Raw genomic sequence first — 18,286 nt, 5'->3', positions numbered from 1 at the left:
GTGTAGAAGACCAAGGAAAGAGAGGTCAGAGTGGGAAGGAGACTGAAAGTGGCAAGTGACCGGAAGCTTGGGGTCACACTTGTGGACTGAATGGAAATGTTCAGCAAAGCACTCACTCAATCTGCATTTAGAGGAGGCCGCATTGCAAGCAGCAAATACAGTTTACTAAATTGAAAGAGCTACAAGTGAATCACTGTTTCACTTGGAAGGTATGTTTGGGAACCTGGATGGTGGGAAAGAAGGAGGCAAAATGGCAGGCATTCATCTCCTGAGCTTGCACAGGAAGGTACAACGGGAAGGGGAAGGGGTGTTGGGGACAACTGAAATGTAGACCAGGATGTTGCAAAGCGATGGTTCCTTCAGAACGCTTAAAGGGAAGGGGAAGATATGTTTGGTGGTCACATCACGCTGGAGGTGGCGGAAATAGTGGAAGATGATCCATTGAACATGGAGGCTGCTGAGGTGGAAGATAAGGACAATGGAAACCCTATTGTGGCTGTGGAAGGGTGGAGAAGGGGCAAGAAAGGAGGTGTGGGAAATGGAATGAACACAGTCAAGAACCCTGTCAACCATGGTGGAGGGGGGGGTTCACGGTTGAAGAAAAAGGAAGTCTTATCGGAAGCACTGATTTGGAAGGTGGTATCATCAGAGCAGATGTGATGCAGAAATTGGGTGAATGGAGTTGAGTTCTTACAGGAAGCAAGGTGGAAGGAAGTGTAGTCAGGTAGCTGTGGGAGTCAATGAGCATATTGGTTGACATCCTATCCCGAGAAATGGAGATAGATAAGTCAAGATAGGGAAGGGAAAAGTCAGACGTGGAGGCAAGGGAGGGGTGGAAATTTGAAGCAAAGTTGGTGAAATTTTCCAGTTTGGAGAGAGAGCAGAAGGCAGCACTGATAGCATCATCAATGCCTTGGCACAGACACGATGGGCTAAATGGCCTCCTTTGTGCTTTAAATTTTCTATTTTTCCATGTTAACAGTGAGGGAGGGGACCCGAATAGGACTGGAAGACAAATTGCCCCACTAAAAGGCAGGCATAGCTAGGACCCATATGTGGTTCCCATAGCAACACTTTTTATTTGGAGGAAGTGAGTGGAGTCAAAGGATCAGCTGTTCACTGTACGAACGAAAGGTCAATGACCTGAAACATGGGTGAGATTTTAACTCATTCAAAACCCGTCCACTTTCACAGAGATAAAACTGGGCCTATTAACTCATTTTTCTCTCCCCACAAATGTTGGCTTAATCACCTGAGTATTTCCAGTATTTTCTGTTTTTATTGCGAATGCTCACTGTTTGGTTACTTAAACGTGGTCACTACAACACCTTAACATTTCCTTATCCAGCAACTACAGCAAGAACTGAATAGCAATCAACAGCAGGAATCATTCATTCGTAGGCCTAGGAATTTGGTCATGCAGCATGGTTTTTAGGAAGCCAAATGACCTCCTAAACCCCATTATAATGGGCAGGATGCTTGTGTCACATTGGTAAATGCTATAAAATAGCCATGTACTGCCCACACCTGAAACAACAACAACTTATATTTGTACAGCACCTTTAACATAATTAAACTTACCATGGTGCTTCACGAGAGCATTACTGACGATAGGTTCTTTGCACATGCAAACACAGGGCCTGAAGCCTGTTTGAGGCTCCATTGCAAAATCGGTTTGGTCTGAGGTAGCCGGTACTGTCATATAAACCACGTCCACATGTGGCCTAACAGGCTGTCCTTAAAGGACCGTCTATTAGCCATAAACAACAAGGCAAGGTTTCAAAATATTCTTACCTGAATGTGGAGTTAGGAGGAGCGGTAGCACTTTTCTCAATTCCATCTTCAAAAAACATGGGCTGCAGCCAGCCACCATTCCCCTGGGTTGCTGTCACTACCTCTCCATCACCCAACTGCTGCCACTATCTCTATCTCATCTGATCGCTGCCTATACCTACCCCACAATCCACCCTCCCTACCCCCCTCGACCCAATCATCACCCTTTCTGGTTGCCTCCCTTCCTTATTTACCTTAGGACCACTGCTGTCGTTACAGTGGCCTGATTTATAATGCTGCTTCACCAGCGAGTTGTCTGTTACTATCGGATCTGCAGCTTGCCGGCTCATTGAAAACGATGGTCAAGGTTAAATATCAGGTATGCCTCAAATCTCACCATTCAGTTACAGGAAATATTTCCCCAGAAATTATGAGTATAACTTTCTAGTTCATAGCGTCAACTTGACTCAGTGATAGCATGCTTTCTTCTAAGTTGAAAAGTCAGAGGTCCAAGCCCTATTTCGGGATTTGCGCATATGATCTAGGCTGTCGTTTCATGAGTGTTGTGTTGTTGGAGGGAATCATAAAAGATCCCAGGGCACTATCTGGAAAAAAAAACAAGGAGATCTCTGGTGTTCTGGTCAACATTTTTCCCTCAGTCAAGACTAATAAAGCACATTAACTGGAATTTTTTTTGTAATTAACATTTATGGGACCTAGCTGCATATAAACTGATTGTTGTGTTTACCTACAAGACAACAGTTCATTTTGATATGTTCTGAGGACTTAAAAGGCCCTATATCAAATCAAATTGTCCATTTTCCACTCAGTTCAGAAATGTTGAAGCCAATTGTAGTGTCCCCACTGCAACCTCAGCTAAGGCTGGCTAAACAACCAAAGATGACTTTTCTGGCCTGTACTCCTCACTGACAGTGGCACGAATAGAGGTAAATGATTTAGATCTGATCGCCATTACTGAGACATGGTTACAAGGAGATCAAGGTTGGGAAATGAATATTCCAGGGTACATAATATTTCGGAGAGATATGGCAAAGGAAGAGGGGTAGCCCTGATAGTAAAGGATGACATAAGGACATTAATATGAAGGGATCTGACCTCAGAAGATCATGAAGTAGAATCAGTATGGGTGGAAATTAGGAATAGCAGGAGTCAGAAAACACTAGTGGGAGTAGTTTACAGGCCCCCTAACAGTAGTTATATTATTGGACAGAACATTAAATGGTAAATTATTGGAGTTGTAACAAAGGTAATGTATTAATTGTGGGGGATTTTAATCTGCATATAGACTGGAACAATCAAATTTGCAACAGCAGTCTAGAAGATGAATTTGTAGAATGATAGCTTCTTGCAGCAATATGTTGTAGAACCAACTAGGGATAAAGCTATCTTAGATCTCATATTGTGTAATGTAACAGGGTTAATTAGCAATGTCATAGCAAAAGATCCACTGGGAAAGAGTGATCATAATACCATTGAATTTCATGTTACATTTGAAAGTGCCATATTTCATTCACAAACAAGAATCTTAAACAGAGCCAATTATGAAGGTATGAGGGGAAAAATAGCTAAGGTTAATTGGGTAAATAGATTAAAAGGAATGGTGGTAAATGAACAGTGGGAAATATTTAAAGAAACAATTCAAAGGGTTCAACAAAAGTACATTCTCTTCAAAAACAAAAACTCGTCAAGAAAGACCCATCCGTGGCTCACTCAGGAAGTTAAGGAGAGTATTAAACTAAAAGAAGAGACCTTCAATGTTGCAAAAAATAGTAGCAAGTCTGGGAGTGTTTTAGAAACCATCAAAAAGCCACCAAAAAGTTGATAAAAAGGGAAAAAATAGAATGAGAGTAAACTAGCCAGCAATATAAAAACAGACTGTAAGAGCTTTTATAATTACAATAAAAGGAAGAGAGTAGCTAAAGTAGATGTTGATCCCTTAGAGGCAGAGACAAGAGAAATCATCATGGGGAATGAGGAAATGACAGAGGCATTGAACAAATATTTTGTGTCTTGTCTTCATAGTAGAAGACACAAGTTCCAGACCAGAAATAGGCAGTAACCTGGGAATAAAAAGAGTGAGGAAACTAAGGAAATTGATATCAGCCAACAGAAAGTATTGGGGAAACTTGAGGGACTGAAATCTGACAAGTCCCCGCAACCAGATGGCCTATATCCTAGGGTTCTAAAAGAGATAACTGCAGAGATAGTGAATGCGCTAGCTATGTTTTTCCAGAATTCCTTAGATTCAGGAATGGTCCTGGTGTGGTAGGGAATATGCGATTAATGTAGGATTAGTACAAATGGGTGGTTGATGGTTGGCACAGACTCAGTGGGCCGAAGGGCCTGTTTCAGTAAAAAAAAAGGGCGGCACAGTGGTTAGCACTGCAGCCTCACAGCTCCAGTAACCCAGGTTCAGTTCTGGGTACTGCCTGTGCGGAGTTTGCAAGTTCTCCCTGCGACCATGTGGGTTTCCACCAGGTGCTCTGGTTTCCTCCCACAGCCAAAGACTTGGAGGTTGATAGGTAAATTGGCCATTGTAAACTGCCCCTAGTGTAGGTAGGTGGTTGGGAATATGCGATTAATGTAGGATTAGTATGACTCCTGTCAGATTGGAAGTTAGCAAATGTTACACTGCTTTTCAAGAAAGAAGGTAGAGAGAAAACAGGGTACTACAGGCCAGTTAGCTTAACATCAGTCATTGGCAAGATGCTGGAAACTATTATTAAAGAAGTTCTAACAATGCACTTGGAAAAGCATAGTATGATTAGAACAAGTCAGCATGGTTTTACTAAAGGAAAATCCTGTTTGACAAATTTATTAGAATTTTTTGAGGATGTAACTAGTATGGTAGTTGAAGGGGAACCAGTAGATGTAGTATACCTGGATTTCCAAAAGGTCTTTGATAAGATACCACATAAAAAATTAACAGGCGAGATAAGGGCTCATGGTGTTGGGGGTAATATATTAGCATGGATAGATGAAGCAGAGAGTGGGCATAAATGGGGCATTTTCAAGTTGGCAGGCAGTGAATTGTGGGGTGCCACAAGGATCAGTGCTGGGGCCTCAGCTACTTACACTCTATATCAATGTCTTGGATGAAAAGATGGAGAGTAATGTATCTAAGTTTGCTGATAATACAAGGCTCAGTAGAAAGGTAAGCTGCAAGGAGGACATAGAGAGGGTACAAAGAGATATAGACAGATTAAGTGAGTAGGCAACAAGATGGCAAATGGAGTATAATGTAGGGAAATGTGACGTTGTTCACTTTGGTCGTAAAAACAAAAGCAGAAAAGGTGTGAAACTGGTAAGTGCTGATGTTCAGAGAGACTTGGGGGTACTTGTACAAGGAACGCACAAAGTTAACATGCAGGGGCAGCAGGCTATCAGGAAGGCAAATGGCATATTGGCCTTTATTACAAGGAGATTGGAATACAGGAATAAAGAAGACTTACCAAAACTGTACAGAGCTTTAGTGAAACCGCAACTGGAATACTGTGTGCAGTTTTGGTCTCCACATTTAAGAAAGGATATACCTGCACTGGAGGCAGTGCAGCAAAGATTTACTAAATTGGTCCCTGGGATGAGGGGGTTGTCTTATGATGAGAGGCTAAGTAAATTGTGCCCATATTCTCTGGAATTTAGAATAATGAGAGGTGATCTAGTTGAGACATACAAGATTCTGAAAGGGCTTCATAGGGTAGAAGCTGAGAGATTGTTCCCACTGGTCAGGGAATCTAGAACACGGGGGACACAGTCTCAGGATAAGGGGTCAATCATTCAGGACTGAGATGAGGAGAAATTACTTCACTCAAAGGGTTGTGAATCTTTGGAATTCTCTACTCCTGAGGGTTGTGGATGCTCCATCATTAAATATATTTAAGGCCGGGATAGATAGATTTTTGGTCTCGCAGGGAATGAAGCGATATGGGGAGCGGGCAGGGAAGTGGAATTGAAGTCCAAGATCAGCCATGATCGTATAGAATGGCAGAGCAGGCTCGATGGGCCATATGGTCTACTTCTGCACCTATTTCTTGTGTTCTTGTGACAGACTATACAATGCTCAACCACTAAGCCATGATCAACTTCGTGGCCCACAATTGCTATAAAAATAACAAGGCTAACAGCACTCACCGTTACTTACGTGCAAATGCCACAACAACTTCAGGTGAGGGCAAAAGTGGAAATCCAAACGTTGCTGTCTAAGATGCACCGACTATTGGCTTCGCGAAAATGGCATCTCGTTGTCTGCCTCACCATTAAAATACATTAAGTTGCGTGAAGTTGCTTGTGTGGTAGATATGAACTAAACTTAACAAAGCTAAATCTCATCTACATCAGTCTAAGTGCCCAATTAAAGATGTGATAAGTGTTAACTTCTGCCAGTCAACTTCTCTAGTACTGAAAATTAACTATTGCAAGAGGGTAGTCACATTCTTTCATAGTTTAATTGTTAAATCCCCTACTACAGTAAATTATGGCCCAATAAAATAGTTAAGTCCCAGCGAACAATGCTAAAAGAATCAATATTCTATACAAATAAGTAATCTGTTCATAGATCACAAATGACAATTTAAATCAATGAAAAAGAAATTATCATTGCTTTTTGTTTATCCTTTTAAAATATCAACTATCAATATTAAATTCTGGAAGGATGTGCAAAAAACATGTTATGTAGATATGAAGTTGATGACATGACATCAGGTTTTTTACCCTCCCTTAATTCCTGTTCTGCATTTGATAGTTCATGTTTGTGGTTAATTCCACCACATAATGTCAGTGATCCATCAACACTTCAGAGGAGTGGCTATTTTTAACATCTGTAAGTCTAGACAGCAAGCGTGAATGGACTTTTGATAGAGTTATCACACCAAAGCCTGCCACTTGTGCACATCAACTTCTAGAAGGGCCATTGGACTATGATTAGAAGTGTGAACTCTCAACAATATATTTTCCTACTGTAAATTTTTTCTCATGGACCAGCATGGAAATTTATGAAGCATCTACAGCAGCATGGAGATTTTTAAAAATTGGAGGTTTTAAGGCTCAAAACACACAAGAGATTGCAGAAAAATAGAGTGTCAGATCCACGACCAGCTTTCCCTAACTACACATATACAACTACATCAAAATTACAACACAGAAACAGGCCATTCAATCAAACCGGTCCTTGATGGCATTTACCCTTCACATGAGCAAATAGTTATAATCAAATTTAACTACTCTGTTCCCATACCCATTCAACCTTTTTTCCTTCATCCACCTATCTAATGTGATCTTGAATGTTCACATAGTGTCTGCCTCTACCACTAACCCTGGAAATGAATTCCATAGCCTCACAAATCTCGGTGTAAAGAAGCCTCTCCTGCCTCATTTCCAAATCTCTTGCACTTATTCATGTACCATTGCCATCCAGTGCTAATTCGGTGGGACTTAACCACAGCCCAGTTTTCATCCTGCCAGTGAGACAAAAATCAGCCTCCATATCTCTGCCCCCTAGAATTCCTTTTCTAGATAATTTCTCTTAGTCACATGACATTTTTCCATAGTACTGTACCTTACGATTTTTCTTTTCTACTTCATCAATGACACCTTTCACTTCATCTGCATAGGCCAAGGCTGCATCAGGATGATCCTCCCTGAACTTTCCCCGGTATGTATCAGGAGTAGGCACCTGTCCAGAAAGTAATGTTTGTTGTAACTGAAAGAATGTTCACAAAGTGTTCTGACAAGCATTGCTACTTAATTATTAGACTGCAACATACCACATGAACCCAATCCTTTTGTGGTCTTAGACTCCGGAACTTGTAAGGACTGATATCTATCAAAGAATTAAGGTGTCCATGGTAGGCACTTTAAATACAAAAAAATAATGATTACATGGCCAGTCGCATATACAAGGTAGAATGGTAGCTGAATGCAGTCTTAAATATTGCAATGGAATTATTGTCTCAAATGTAATATTACTTTAGGCTATGCAACAGAAACAGGATATTATAAAGGCAAATGGTTAAAATTGAAAACTTGCAGAAAAAAAAATATGCACAAAATTCTGTTAACATATCAATTCACTTAAACTTATTTGAGCTAACTTACTTGTCTAGGACAACAATGTCTTCATGTTGGGTGTACTGTTGAGCTAGCCTGAGAGCAAGATCATTTGCCTCTGAACTGTAATGAGAATAACAAAAAAAACTCACATTAACTTTTTAGTTTAAACTTTCTTTAAATTTGTGTTCCAGTTACATATATAAGAGGCATTTAGCATCACAACAAATCAAAATTTTAAGAGTCATAATACATAAAGTGTTTAAAGAAAATGTTCATCCTTTTGATAATGTAATCTTACATCATTTTGCAATTGTGTTACATTAAATTCAGTATACATATTCGGTCTGAATTTCCGCGTGTTTTTGCCATTTTTTTCTGAGAAAATCAGGGAAACCTTTTGTTTTGGGTAGCAAAATTGGGCAGAAGCTACTTCAATTACAACACTTCCTCAACTTTGCTAACAGTATTTGAATTAGCTTGTCCACTGAGTCCCATTGGAAATTGTACAATGGGTGGGCAGCCTGCGGCTGATGCGATCAGGTAACCAGTTCATAACGAGGCCAAGCCTTTAAATCAGGAGGTAGAATTAGGAGTGGAAGGCTTCCCTTTTCTTTTAAAAGACATTGTTGAACCATTTAGGTGTTTATAATATTGTGGAAGATTTCATGGTTATCTTCCAGTCCTAGCACAAAAATCAGCAGATTTATTGCAACTTACAACCTCTTGTTTGCTAGTACAGCACTCTTAACACTAGGCTACCATACCCCGAAGGAACAAAGGACAAGTCATCACATAGGCTGGAATTTTACAGTGGGCGGACGGGAGCCGGACTCCGACGTAAATGTCAGTGCCGAACCCACTTCCGTCCAGCCTGGGGATCCGTCCCGTATTTTTCCACCTACTTGAGGGAGGAGGGACCGCCTCAGTGAGCTGCCGACCAATCAGCGGGCCGGCAGCTCTTAGTCTCAGCAGCGTCACCAGGAGCGGTGGCCACTGCTGGTACTGCAGCTCAGCCGACCGAGGAGGATACCAAGGAGCCGGGACTGAAGGTAAGTTTGGGTTGTCTCACCAGGGGAATTGGTCGTGCCCTGGTGAGGCTAGGGTGGTCATTTGGGGGGAGGGGGTCATCTTGGATCCTGGGGTTGGGTTGGGAGGCAGGGGTGGCCCGATTGCCAGGCCCCCCCCCGGGGTGTGGAAAGGCCGGCAGCTATAGCTGGGCAGCCTTTCACGTCCCTGGCACACCCGCTTGCAACAGTTAAAATACCCGTGGAGGCGGGCAAGGGCCCTTAAATGGCCGTCAAGTGGCCTCCCGGAGCCTGCCGCTCAATTTTACACCGTCCCCACGCCACCATCCGACCCGCTGGGGCGGCGTAAAATTCCGGCCACAGTCTGGGGACACACTGGGAGTAAGGAGATCTTCCTTTCATGATAATGTTGACTAGGTTCAGAGGAAACACTGGTCATAAAGGTAATATTTAGCCTGCTAACGTGCACAGTGCAGCATACTTATTTTATATATTACCAGAAGCATTAATTAATTAAGTTGAATAGGATGAGAGACCTTCTTTAAAATTAATTAACTCAGCTCACTGATTTATTTTTTGGTCTTGTCTCTCACTGACATGTTAAGCAGTCTTCCTTTTGGAAGTTTGGAGAAGTGCACATGGCAGTTTGTACAGGCAGTTTGCCCAGCTCTTGTTGCAAGGCAGTTTCATTGTTACAGGTCCCTGGGAGATGCCATCTGAGGATTAAATATTGGGCAGGAAAGATAATTGCCTCATTCAAAAGGGATGCAGGATTTGCTTACAAGAGAAACTGAACACAAGAGAATATTTAGAGTAGGCAAAATTTGCAGCATTTTCCTTGAGCTGACCATTTATTTTTCCACGTTAATAATGAGGGACAGATCACCATAGGCAAACATGATGGGAAATGTAAGTGTGGGAATATGATCTAGCAGCAGTCATGGAAACACAGCTTAAAAATGGTGAGGACTGGGGTTGAATTTCTGAAATGTGTTCAGGAGAACTTCCTTGACCAGTACGCTCTCAGTCCAACTAGGAAGCAAGCATTGCCGGATCTGGTGCTGGAGAATGAGATGGGTGAAGTGGACCAAATGTCTGTTGGGGAACACCTGATAAGAGTGATAATCGTATCGTGAGGTTTAGGTCAGTAACAAAGAAGAGCAAGGAACAATCAAAAGCAGAACTTCTAAATTGGAAAAGAGCTAACTTCAATGGGATGAGAGAGAATCTAGCCAGGGTAAAATGGAACCAAAGACTAACAGGAAAAACTGTAACAGAACAATGGGTGATCTTTAAGGAAGAGATGTTGCAGGTACAGGCTAGGTACATTCCAACAAGGGCGAAAGGTAGGGGAACTAAAGCCATGCTCCTTGGATGACAAGGGAAATAGAGAATATCATGAAACAAAAAAAAAAAGAGGGTGCATGAAGCAAGTCAGATGAATTCTTCAGGTAAGAACCAGGCCAATTACAATAAGTTAAGAGGGGAAGTGAAGAAGAAAATAAGACTGGCAGAGAGAGAATATGAGAATAGAATGGCAGTCAACATAAAAGGGAACCCAAAAACTTCTACCGGCAGGTAAATGGCAAGCGGGTAGTAAGAGGTGGGGTGGGTCCTATTAGGGACAAAAAGGATGATATATGCTCAGAGGCACAGGACAAGGCTAGAATACTTAATGAGTACTTTGTATCAGTGTTTACTAAAGAAGAGGATACTAACTAAATAGCGGTAGAAGCAGAGATGCTAGAGGTAATGGATGGGGTGAAAAATTGATAGGCAAGATGTATTGGAAAGGCTTGCTATGCATAAGAGTGGATAAGTCGCCTGGTCCAGATGGCTTGCTAAATTAAGTGGAAATCAAGATAGCAGAAGGGCTTGCCATAATTTTCCAATCTTTCCTAGACACGAGGGAGGTGCCAGAGGATTGGAGAGTAGCAAATGTGACACCCTTATTCAAGAAAGGGTGCAAGGACATTCCTAGTAACCATCGGCTGTCAGTTTAACATCAGTGGTGGGTAAGGTTTTAGAAACAATAATGAGCAAAAAAATCAACAGACACTTGGAGAGGTTTGAGTTAATGAAGGGGAACCAGCATAGATTTGTAAAAGGGAGATTATGCTTGAGTAATCTAATTAAATTGTACCTTGCTCTACGGCAATGAGGCCTGGACAACGTACGTCAGCCAAGAGCGACGTCTCAATTCATTCCATCTTCACTGCCTCCGGAGAATCCTTGGCATCAGGTGGCAGGACCGTACTACCAACATAGAAGTCCGCAAGGCAGCCAACATCCCAAGCATATACACCCTACTAAGCCAGCGGTGCCTGAGATGGCTTGGCCATGTGAGCCGCATGGAAGATGGCAGGATTCCCAAGGACACATTGTACTGCGAGCTCGTCACTGGTACCAGACCCACTGGACGTACATGGCTCTGTTTTAAAGACGTCTGCAAACGCGACATGAAGTCCTGTGACATTGATCACAAGTCGTGGGAGTCAGTTACCAGCGATCGCCAGAGCTGGCGGGCAACCATAAAGGCGGGGCTAAAGCGTGGCGAGTCGAAGAGACTTAGCAGTTGGCAGGAAAAAAGACAGAAGCGCAAGGAGACAACCAACTGTGTAACAGCCCCGACAACCAATTTTATCTGCAGCACCTGTGGAAGAGTCTGTCACTCTAGTATTGGCCTTTATAACAACTCCAGGCGCTGCTGCACAAACCACTGACCACCTCCAGGTGCTTACCCATTGTCTCTCAAGACAAGGAGGCCAAAGAAGAAGAAGAAGAAATCTAATTAAATTTTTTGATGAAGTAACAGAGAGGATTGATGAAAGGAATGCAATGGATGTTGTCTCTATGAATATTAAGAAAGCATTTGACAAAGTACCACATAAAGGGCTGGTAAACAAAGGAGCCTCCTGGAATAGGAGGGTCAGTTTCAGCTTGGATAAAAGATTGGCTTAAGGACAGAAAACAGCGAGTTATGGTAAATGGTTGTTTTTCAGACTGGAGGATGGTAGATAGTGGAGTTCCCCAAGGGTCAGTGCTAGCACCACAAATGACATAGATATTGGAATGCAGAGGAAAATTGCAAAATTTGCTGATGATACCAAATTTGGAGGTGTAGCAAATAGTGAGGATGATACCAAGTGACTAACTGGACATGGATAGGCTAAAGAATGGGCAGACAAGTGGCTGATGGAATTTAATACAAAGAAGTGTCAGGTGATGCATTTTGGCAGAAGGGATAGAAAGAGGCAATATAGACTTAATGGTACATTAAGTTCTAAATGGTGTGCAGGGCTAGAGGGACCTGGGGTTTACACATGCATAGATCTTTGAAGGTGACAGGACATACTGAGAGAGAAATTAACAAAGTATATGGGATCTTGAGCTTCATAAATAGAGGTATTAAGTATAAAAGCAGGGAAATTAGGCAGAACCTATACAAAGATCTGGTTAGGCTACAACTAGAATACTGCATCTAGCTCTGACACTACACTTTAGGAAGGATGTGAGGGTCCTCAAGAGGGTGCAGAGATTTACCAGAATGGTTTCAGGGATGAGAGATTTTAGCTACAAGGTTAGGTGGGAGAAGCTGATGTTGTTCTCCTTGGAACAAAGGTGATTGAGGGTAGATTTGACAGAGGTGTAAAGATAATAACAGGTTTAGATATGTTAGACAAAGAAAAGCTGTTACCATTAGCTAACAATACAAGGACAGGGGGAAACAGATTGAAGGTTTTGGGGAAGAGTTGCAGGGAGGACATGAGGAAAAATCTTTTTTACGCAGCCTGTCATAGAACCTAGAACTCGCTGCCTATGAGGGTGGTGAAAGTGCAGACGATGAATGATTTCAAAAGGCAATTGGATGGGCACTTGAGGGAAATAAACTTGCAGGGAAATGGGGATAGAGCGGAGAATGGAACTGACTGGATTGGTCTACAGAGAGCCAGCATGGCCTTGATGGGCTGAATGACCTCCTTCTATGCCTGAATGACATTATGACTTTATGACCATGTCTAGGCAATCTAAATATACCCCATGCTCACAATGGTAAAGAGTTGCAGACATATTCTCCTTGGTGTAGGTAGGTTGTTTGCCTGTGTGTGCGTGTCAGGAAGGATTTACCACTAAATGTTATCATTGAATATGGAAAATACAATTTAACCTCAAATTATAATGGTAAATCTGATTTATTTCTCTTTGCAGAATTTTACTGAACTGGGAAATACCATGGAAATAATTAAAAACAACGAAATCCATAGGTCCTCCAATATGTAGTTCATTCATATACAGCAAGATGCCCGAGGTTTGATTTCTGGTCAATGGCCAGTTAGCTGATCTTCACTTGGGTGATGCTATGACACTACAATTAATCTGAACATCCTGCATTAGGAAGGGAAACAAAATAGGCCAAAATTGACACTCTTGGTCACTATGCAGTGAATGGTTCTAGAAATGCAAACTTGGACACAAGGTGAGGATAAGCTTGGGCTCAGCTACAATATGCTTCCCCTCAAACTGCAATCAAATAAACTCCTAAAACTCACAGCCAAGGTACACAAATGAATAATGGCCACTTGACTAAGGTACAAAACGGCAAACAACTATGAAACTATACCCCACTAAAGCAAGGAGTTGGTCTTGTCAGAGAAGGAGGAAAATTGATAAAGCAAATTAACATTTTTAAAAAAGTGAATTCCATGACAATGACAAAAACTTGCATTTATATAGCTCCTTTCATGACTATGGGATGTCCTAAAGTACTTTATAGCCAATGAAGTGGTTTTAAACTGTTGTCACTGCTGTAATGTAGAAAATTGGGAATAACTCCCCGTTCCTCTTCAAAATTGCATCATGGGATCTTTTGCATCCACCTGAGAGAGCAGACAGGGCCTTAGATTCATATCTTATTCAAGAGACAGCACCTCCACCTGTACAGCACTCCCTCAGTACTACACTGGAGCATGAGCCTTAATTTTTGTGCTCAGACCCTTGAATGGGACTTGAATCCACAACATTCTGAGTTAGAGGTGAGTGTGCTAACAACTGAACCACAGTGGACACCTGTAACACAACAACATACTTTGAATCACCCTCATCAATGGTTTAAACTCAATTTCATAACTTTTTCATTGATAGTAAATATTGAGAACTAATCAGATTACAGAGATAAAACCATTTCCATTTCAATTACCTTGTGTTAAATTTACTAAAAATTTAATTTCAAGCCACCCAGAAGTCATAAGAATTGAATACAACTATTATTTGAAATGATTGATTTATAGTAATATTTTCAAGGAAAATTTACACTTTTAGCAAATTAAAAGAGACAAATTTTACCCAGAGTTCACAAAATAGAAAACTGATAGTTTCTCTGGTAACGTCTCCGATAATCTCTTTGCATAATGGACGATATTGTCATGTAGAAAACGTGCGTTTGTGTTCAATGTTGCCATTTGCGTGAATCCAGCTTTCACAACATCTGGGTGACAATGTCCAACTATAAAAAGGAAAGCACAATTAAAGACAGGAAAACTGTTTCGCATGCAGCTTCATATTTGAAGAGATGATGTCTCATCTAATGAAACTAACATGCATTAAATCCAATTAAACTCAGCCAGTAATGCATATTTATTTTATTAAGTTCAAATTGGACTTTTAGTCAAATTCAACACTGGGCCTCATTTGCATTTAACCACTGGCAGCAGCCCTCACTTAACTTCCATGGCAGAGGCAGGAGGGGAGTTTGTGCACATGGAGGTTCGCAATGCTGAGAGGAGGACAAGTCCAGGCTGCCAGTGACCCTTTTAAAAGGTGAGAGATTAGGAAATGTTGGTATTCAGAGGGATTTGGGGGTCCTTGTACATGAATTACAGAAAATTAACATGCAGTAATTATAAGGGGCTTTGGCGAGACCACACCCGGAGTACTTTGTACAGTTTTAGTCTCCTTACCCAAGGAAGGATGTACTTGCCTTAGATGGGATGCAACAAAGGTTCACTAGATTGATTCCTGGAATGAGATGGCTGTCCTATAAGGATACATTGAGTAGAGTGGCCCTAAATTCTCTGGAGTTTAAAAGAATGAGAGGTGATTTCATTGAAATGTAGGGAAGATGCTGAGAGGCTTACCCCCTGGCTGGAGGGTTTAGAGCTAGTGGTCTTGGTCTCAAGATAAGGAGTCAGCTATTTACGTCTTCAATCAAACTGTGGACACTTATTTGATGAGTATATTCAAGATTGACTGATTTTTGGGCACCAAGGGATGTGGTGATAGGATGGGGAAGTGGTGTTGATAGAGATCATTAGCCACAATCTTATTGAATGGCAGAGCAGGCCTACATCTGCTCCTATTTATGATGTTCTTATTACCTACAGTCACTGAAAGTAAGCATGCAGGTGCAGCAGACAGTTAAGAAGGCAAATGGCATGTTGGCCTTCATAGCAAGAGAATTCGAGTATTAGAGCAAGGATGTCTTGCTGCAATTATACAAGGCCTTGGTGAGACCATACCTGGAGTATTGTGGGCAGTTTTGGACTCCTTATCTGAGGAAGGATGTTCATGCTATGGAGGGAGTGCAGCGAAGGTTCATCAGACTGATTCCTGGGATGGCAGGACTGACGTATGAGGAGAGATTGGGTTGATCAGGCTTGTATTCGCTAGAGTTTAGAAGAATGAGAGGGGATTTCATAGAAACCTATAAAGTTCTAACAGGGTAGTTGCAGGAAGGATGTTCCTGATGGTGGGGGAGTCCAGAACCAGGGGTCACAGTCTAAGGATAAGGGGTAAGCCATTTAGGATTGAGATGAGGAGAGATTTCTTCATGCAGAGAGTGGTGAACCTGTGGAATTCTCTACCACGGAAAGCAGTTGAGGCCAAATCATTAAATATATTCAATAAAGAGTTAGATATAGTTCTTAGGGGTAATGGGATCAAGGGATATGGGGAGAAAGCGGGAACAGGGTACTGAATTTGATGATCAGCCATGATCATATTGAATGGCAGAGTAGGCTTGAAGGGCTGAATGGACTACTCCTGCTCCTATTTTCCTATGTTTCTATGTTTTGTGGAGCCGAGAGGAGCACTCCACGAAGTACAACATTTAAAAAAAAGGCTGTGTTTGCTACCACCAGGTGGCGCTGTTGTGGCACATGTGCAAATGCAGCCTGTGCCACTAAAATGCCACAATCTGCGACGTCAGCAGCTGCCAGGACTAAAGATGGCGCTGCTCAAATAATCACACGAAGGCAACCTAAACACATGGCAGCACACTATGGCAGGAGGGAGGGAGCGAGCGAGTGAGCAAGCGAGCGAGCAGGCGGGCCGGGGTGGGGGGAGCAAGCGGGCGGGCCGGGGGGTGGAGAGAGCGAGCGGGTGGGCCCGGGGGTGAAAGCGAGCGGGCGGGCCCAGGGGGTGAGAGCGAGTGGGTGGGCCAGGGGGGTGAGAGTGAGTAGGCGGGCCCGGGGGTGAGAACGAGCGGGCGGGCCCGGGGGGTGAGAGTGAGTGGGTGGGCCAGGGGGGTGAGAGTGAGTGGGCGGGCCCGGGGGTGAGAACGAGCGGGCGGGCCCGGGGGGTGAGAGTGAGTGGGTGGGCCAGGGGGGTGAGAGTGAGTGGGCGGGCTCGGGGGTGAGAACGAGCGGGCGGGCCGGGGGTGTGGTGGGGAAGGAGGAGAGCGCACCCACTGCCACCACCAAGGTATTCATCCGCTCTCTCCCCGCTTCCCCCAGCCCCGTACTCTGCACACGTTACTCGATGATGTAATGTTTTTTTCACAAAGTGATTATTGACAACGCAGCCGGCAGCTGACGTCATCAGACTGCGCAGATTGGCTCCTTCTCTCTGTGCATGCGCAGCGTTCTGCATTGCCAGGACTGGTTGGCGCATGCGCAGATTACATCATCGAGTAAGGCGCCAGTGGCCCATTAAGCCACTCTAGATCCAGAAGAAGCAGTTGCAGCTTGCACGGTGTACACTCCACCTAGTTGATGTCCAATTTCACATTGTCCTACAACTGGCACAGGACCCCAATTTGAATAACTAACTCAGGCTGTCACCTGTTTCAGGTAGACATCCTGGGCAACTCAAAGTTGCCCGATTCAATTTTGTGCGAGGTTCACTTCTGGGGTTAATCAGTTGAGAGATTGTGACCAGATCTCAGAAACTATTTCACATCTGGTGAACAAGTGCATTGATGTCCATGTTTTCCTCCAAGGTCTTTTAAAAGGACTTTGTCAGGTAGCTTAACATTCCCAGTAGAAGCACTACTAGATTCCTTTGGCAATCTACTCATCCAGCTTCCTTAACTTGTCCTTTATCAATAATCATTCTTTGGGTTTGTGGACGGATAAATAATGTACTTCCAGTGACCTTTTGGAAATGGCTATTAAGCTGCACCTTTGATGCACTGGTCCCCATTAAAATCATTACTCTTTCTCACCCCTTGGGGCTGCCCTCATCCCCTTTCCTTAAGTCCAAGGGATGCAGGCTTTAACAAAAATACTGGGCAACTGGTTTAACCATTCACTGTCAGATCTGGCTGGACCACAATAAGTAGTATCGGGTCCTGCTCTCATTTGCCAAAACTGCTTACTATTCGAGAATCATCCTAGCTTGCAATGATAACCCCTGGCTTCTTAAACCCCTCTCCCCTGTCTTCTGTCTACTCACCTCCAACAACATGCAAGCAGCTCATGGACGTCTTTGTCACTAGAATTGAGATCATCCAATCAGCTGCCTCTGCCACTTCCATTCGCTCTCCCTTCCACTAGCCCACCAAGCCAAACATCCTCTAAAGCTCCCCCTATCTCAGCCATGAACTCGCATCTTTCTCTATTTTCTCTCCCATCTCCCCTCATGCCCTCTCCAAGCTCATCTTGTCCATTACACCCATCTCTTGCTCCTCAATCCTATTCCCACTAAACTGCTGACCACTCAACTTCCATTCCTGGCTCCCATGTTAGATGAAAAGTGTAGGGGGAGCTACAGCTAAGCTGAATGCTGTCTCTACCTGATGTCCACACAAATCACTGGATACCCTGTAGTTCAGAGGTGCAGAGGGCAATTGTGGCCACCTCACCCCTCCACTCCAGCTATGAACAGCTAGCTAAACACAGACCAAGGACTGAACCTAAGACTTGGTCTGTCATTCAATACTAGACAGAGTTGTGCATTTTCCCCACTGGGCCAATAGGGAAGCTATATGTAACTTTTTAAAGTTGTGGAACATTTGCCATCTATTTAAATCATTTTCCTACCATGAGCAACATTGTTAATACAGTCCAAATATTTTCTTTCCTTCTCATCATACATATATTGTCCCTGAGCTCTGACAATCTTGATAGGATCATCTGGGAAAAAAAGCTTGCAAGAAGGTCTGCAAATAAAAATGCAGAGAACACAATATGAGAAAAAGATTT

At 42.9% G+C, this 18,286-nt stretch overlaps 1 protein-coding gene across 1 annotated transcript in view; it reads right to left on the bottom strand.

The window, feature by feature from the left end:
• The window catches only part of LOC137375912 (5-phosphohydroxy-L-lysine phospho-lyase-like), a 48,805-nt gene extending 30,568 nt beyond the window's left edge, over nt 1–18,237 (bottom strand). Inside the window, exons 1-5 of the mRNA XM_068043593.1 lie at nt 18,125–18,237; nt 14,211–14,370; nt 7,888–7,962; nt 7,557–7,644; nt 7,349–7,465 (exon numbers count right to left, since the gene is read on the bottom strand). Of these exons, the coding sequence (XP_067899694.1) occupies nt 7,349–7,465; nt 7,557–7,644; nt 7,888–7,962; nt 14,211–14,370; nt 18,125–18,179 (495 nt within the window). The 5' untranslated portion in view covers nt 18,180–18,237. The remainder of the gene's footprint in view (nt 1–7,348; nt 7,466–7,556; nt 7,645–7,887; nt 7,963–14,210; nt 14,371–18,124) is intronic.
• Nucleotides 18,238–18,286: the final 49 nt, after the last annotated feature.

Source organism: Heterodontus francisci, chromosome 12 (genome assembly GCF_036365525.1).
Source record: "Heterodontus francisci isolate sHetFra1 chromosome 12, sHetFra1.hap1, whole genome shotgun sequence".
NCBI classification, from domain to species: domain Eukaryota; kingdom Metazoa; phylum Chordata; class Chondrichthyes; order Heterodontiformes; family Heterodontidae; genus Heterodontus; species Heterodontus francisci.
The sequence above is the reverse complement of the archived record's forward strand: the minus strand, read 5'-3'. Positions and strand labels throughout refer to the sequence as shown.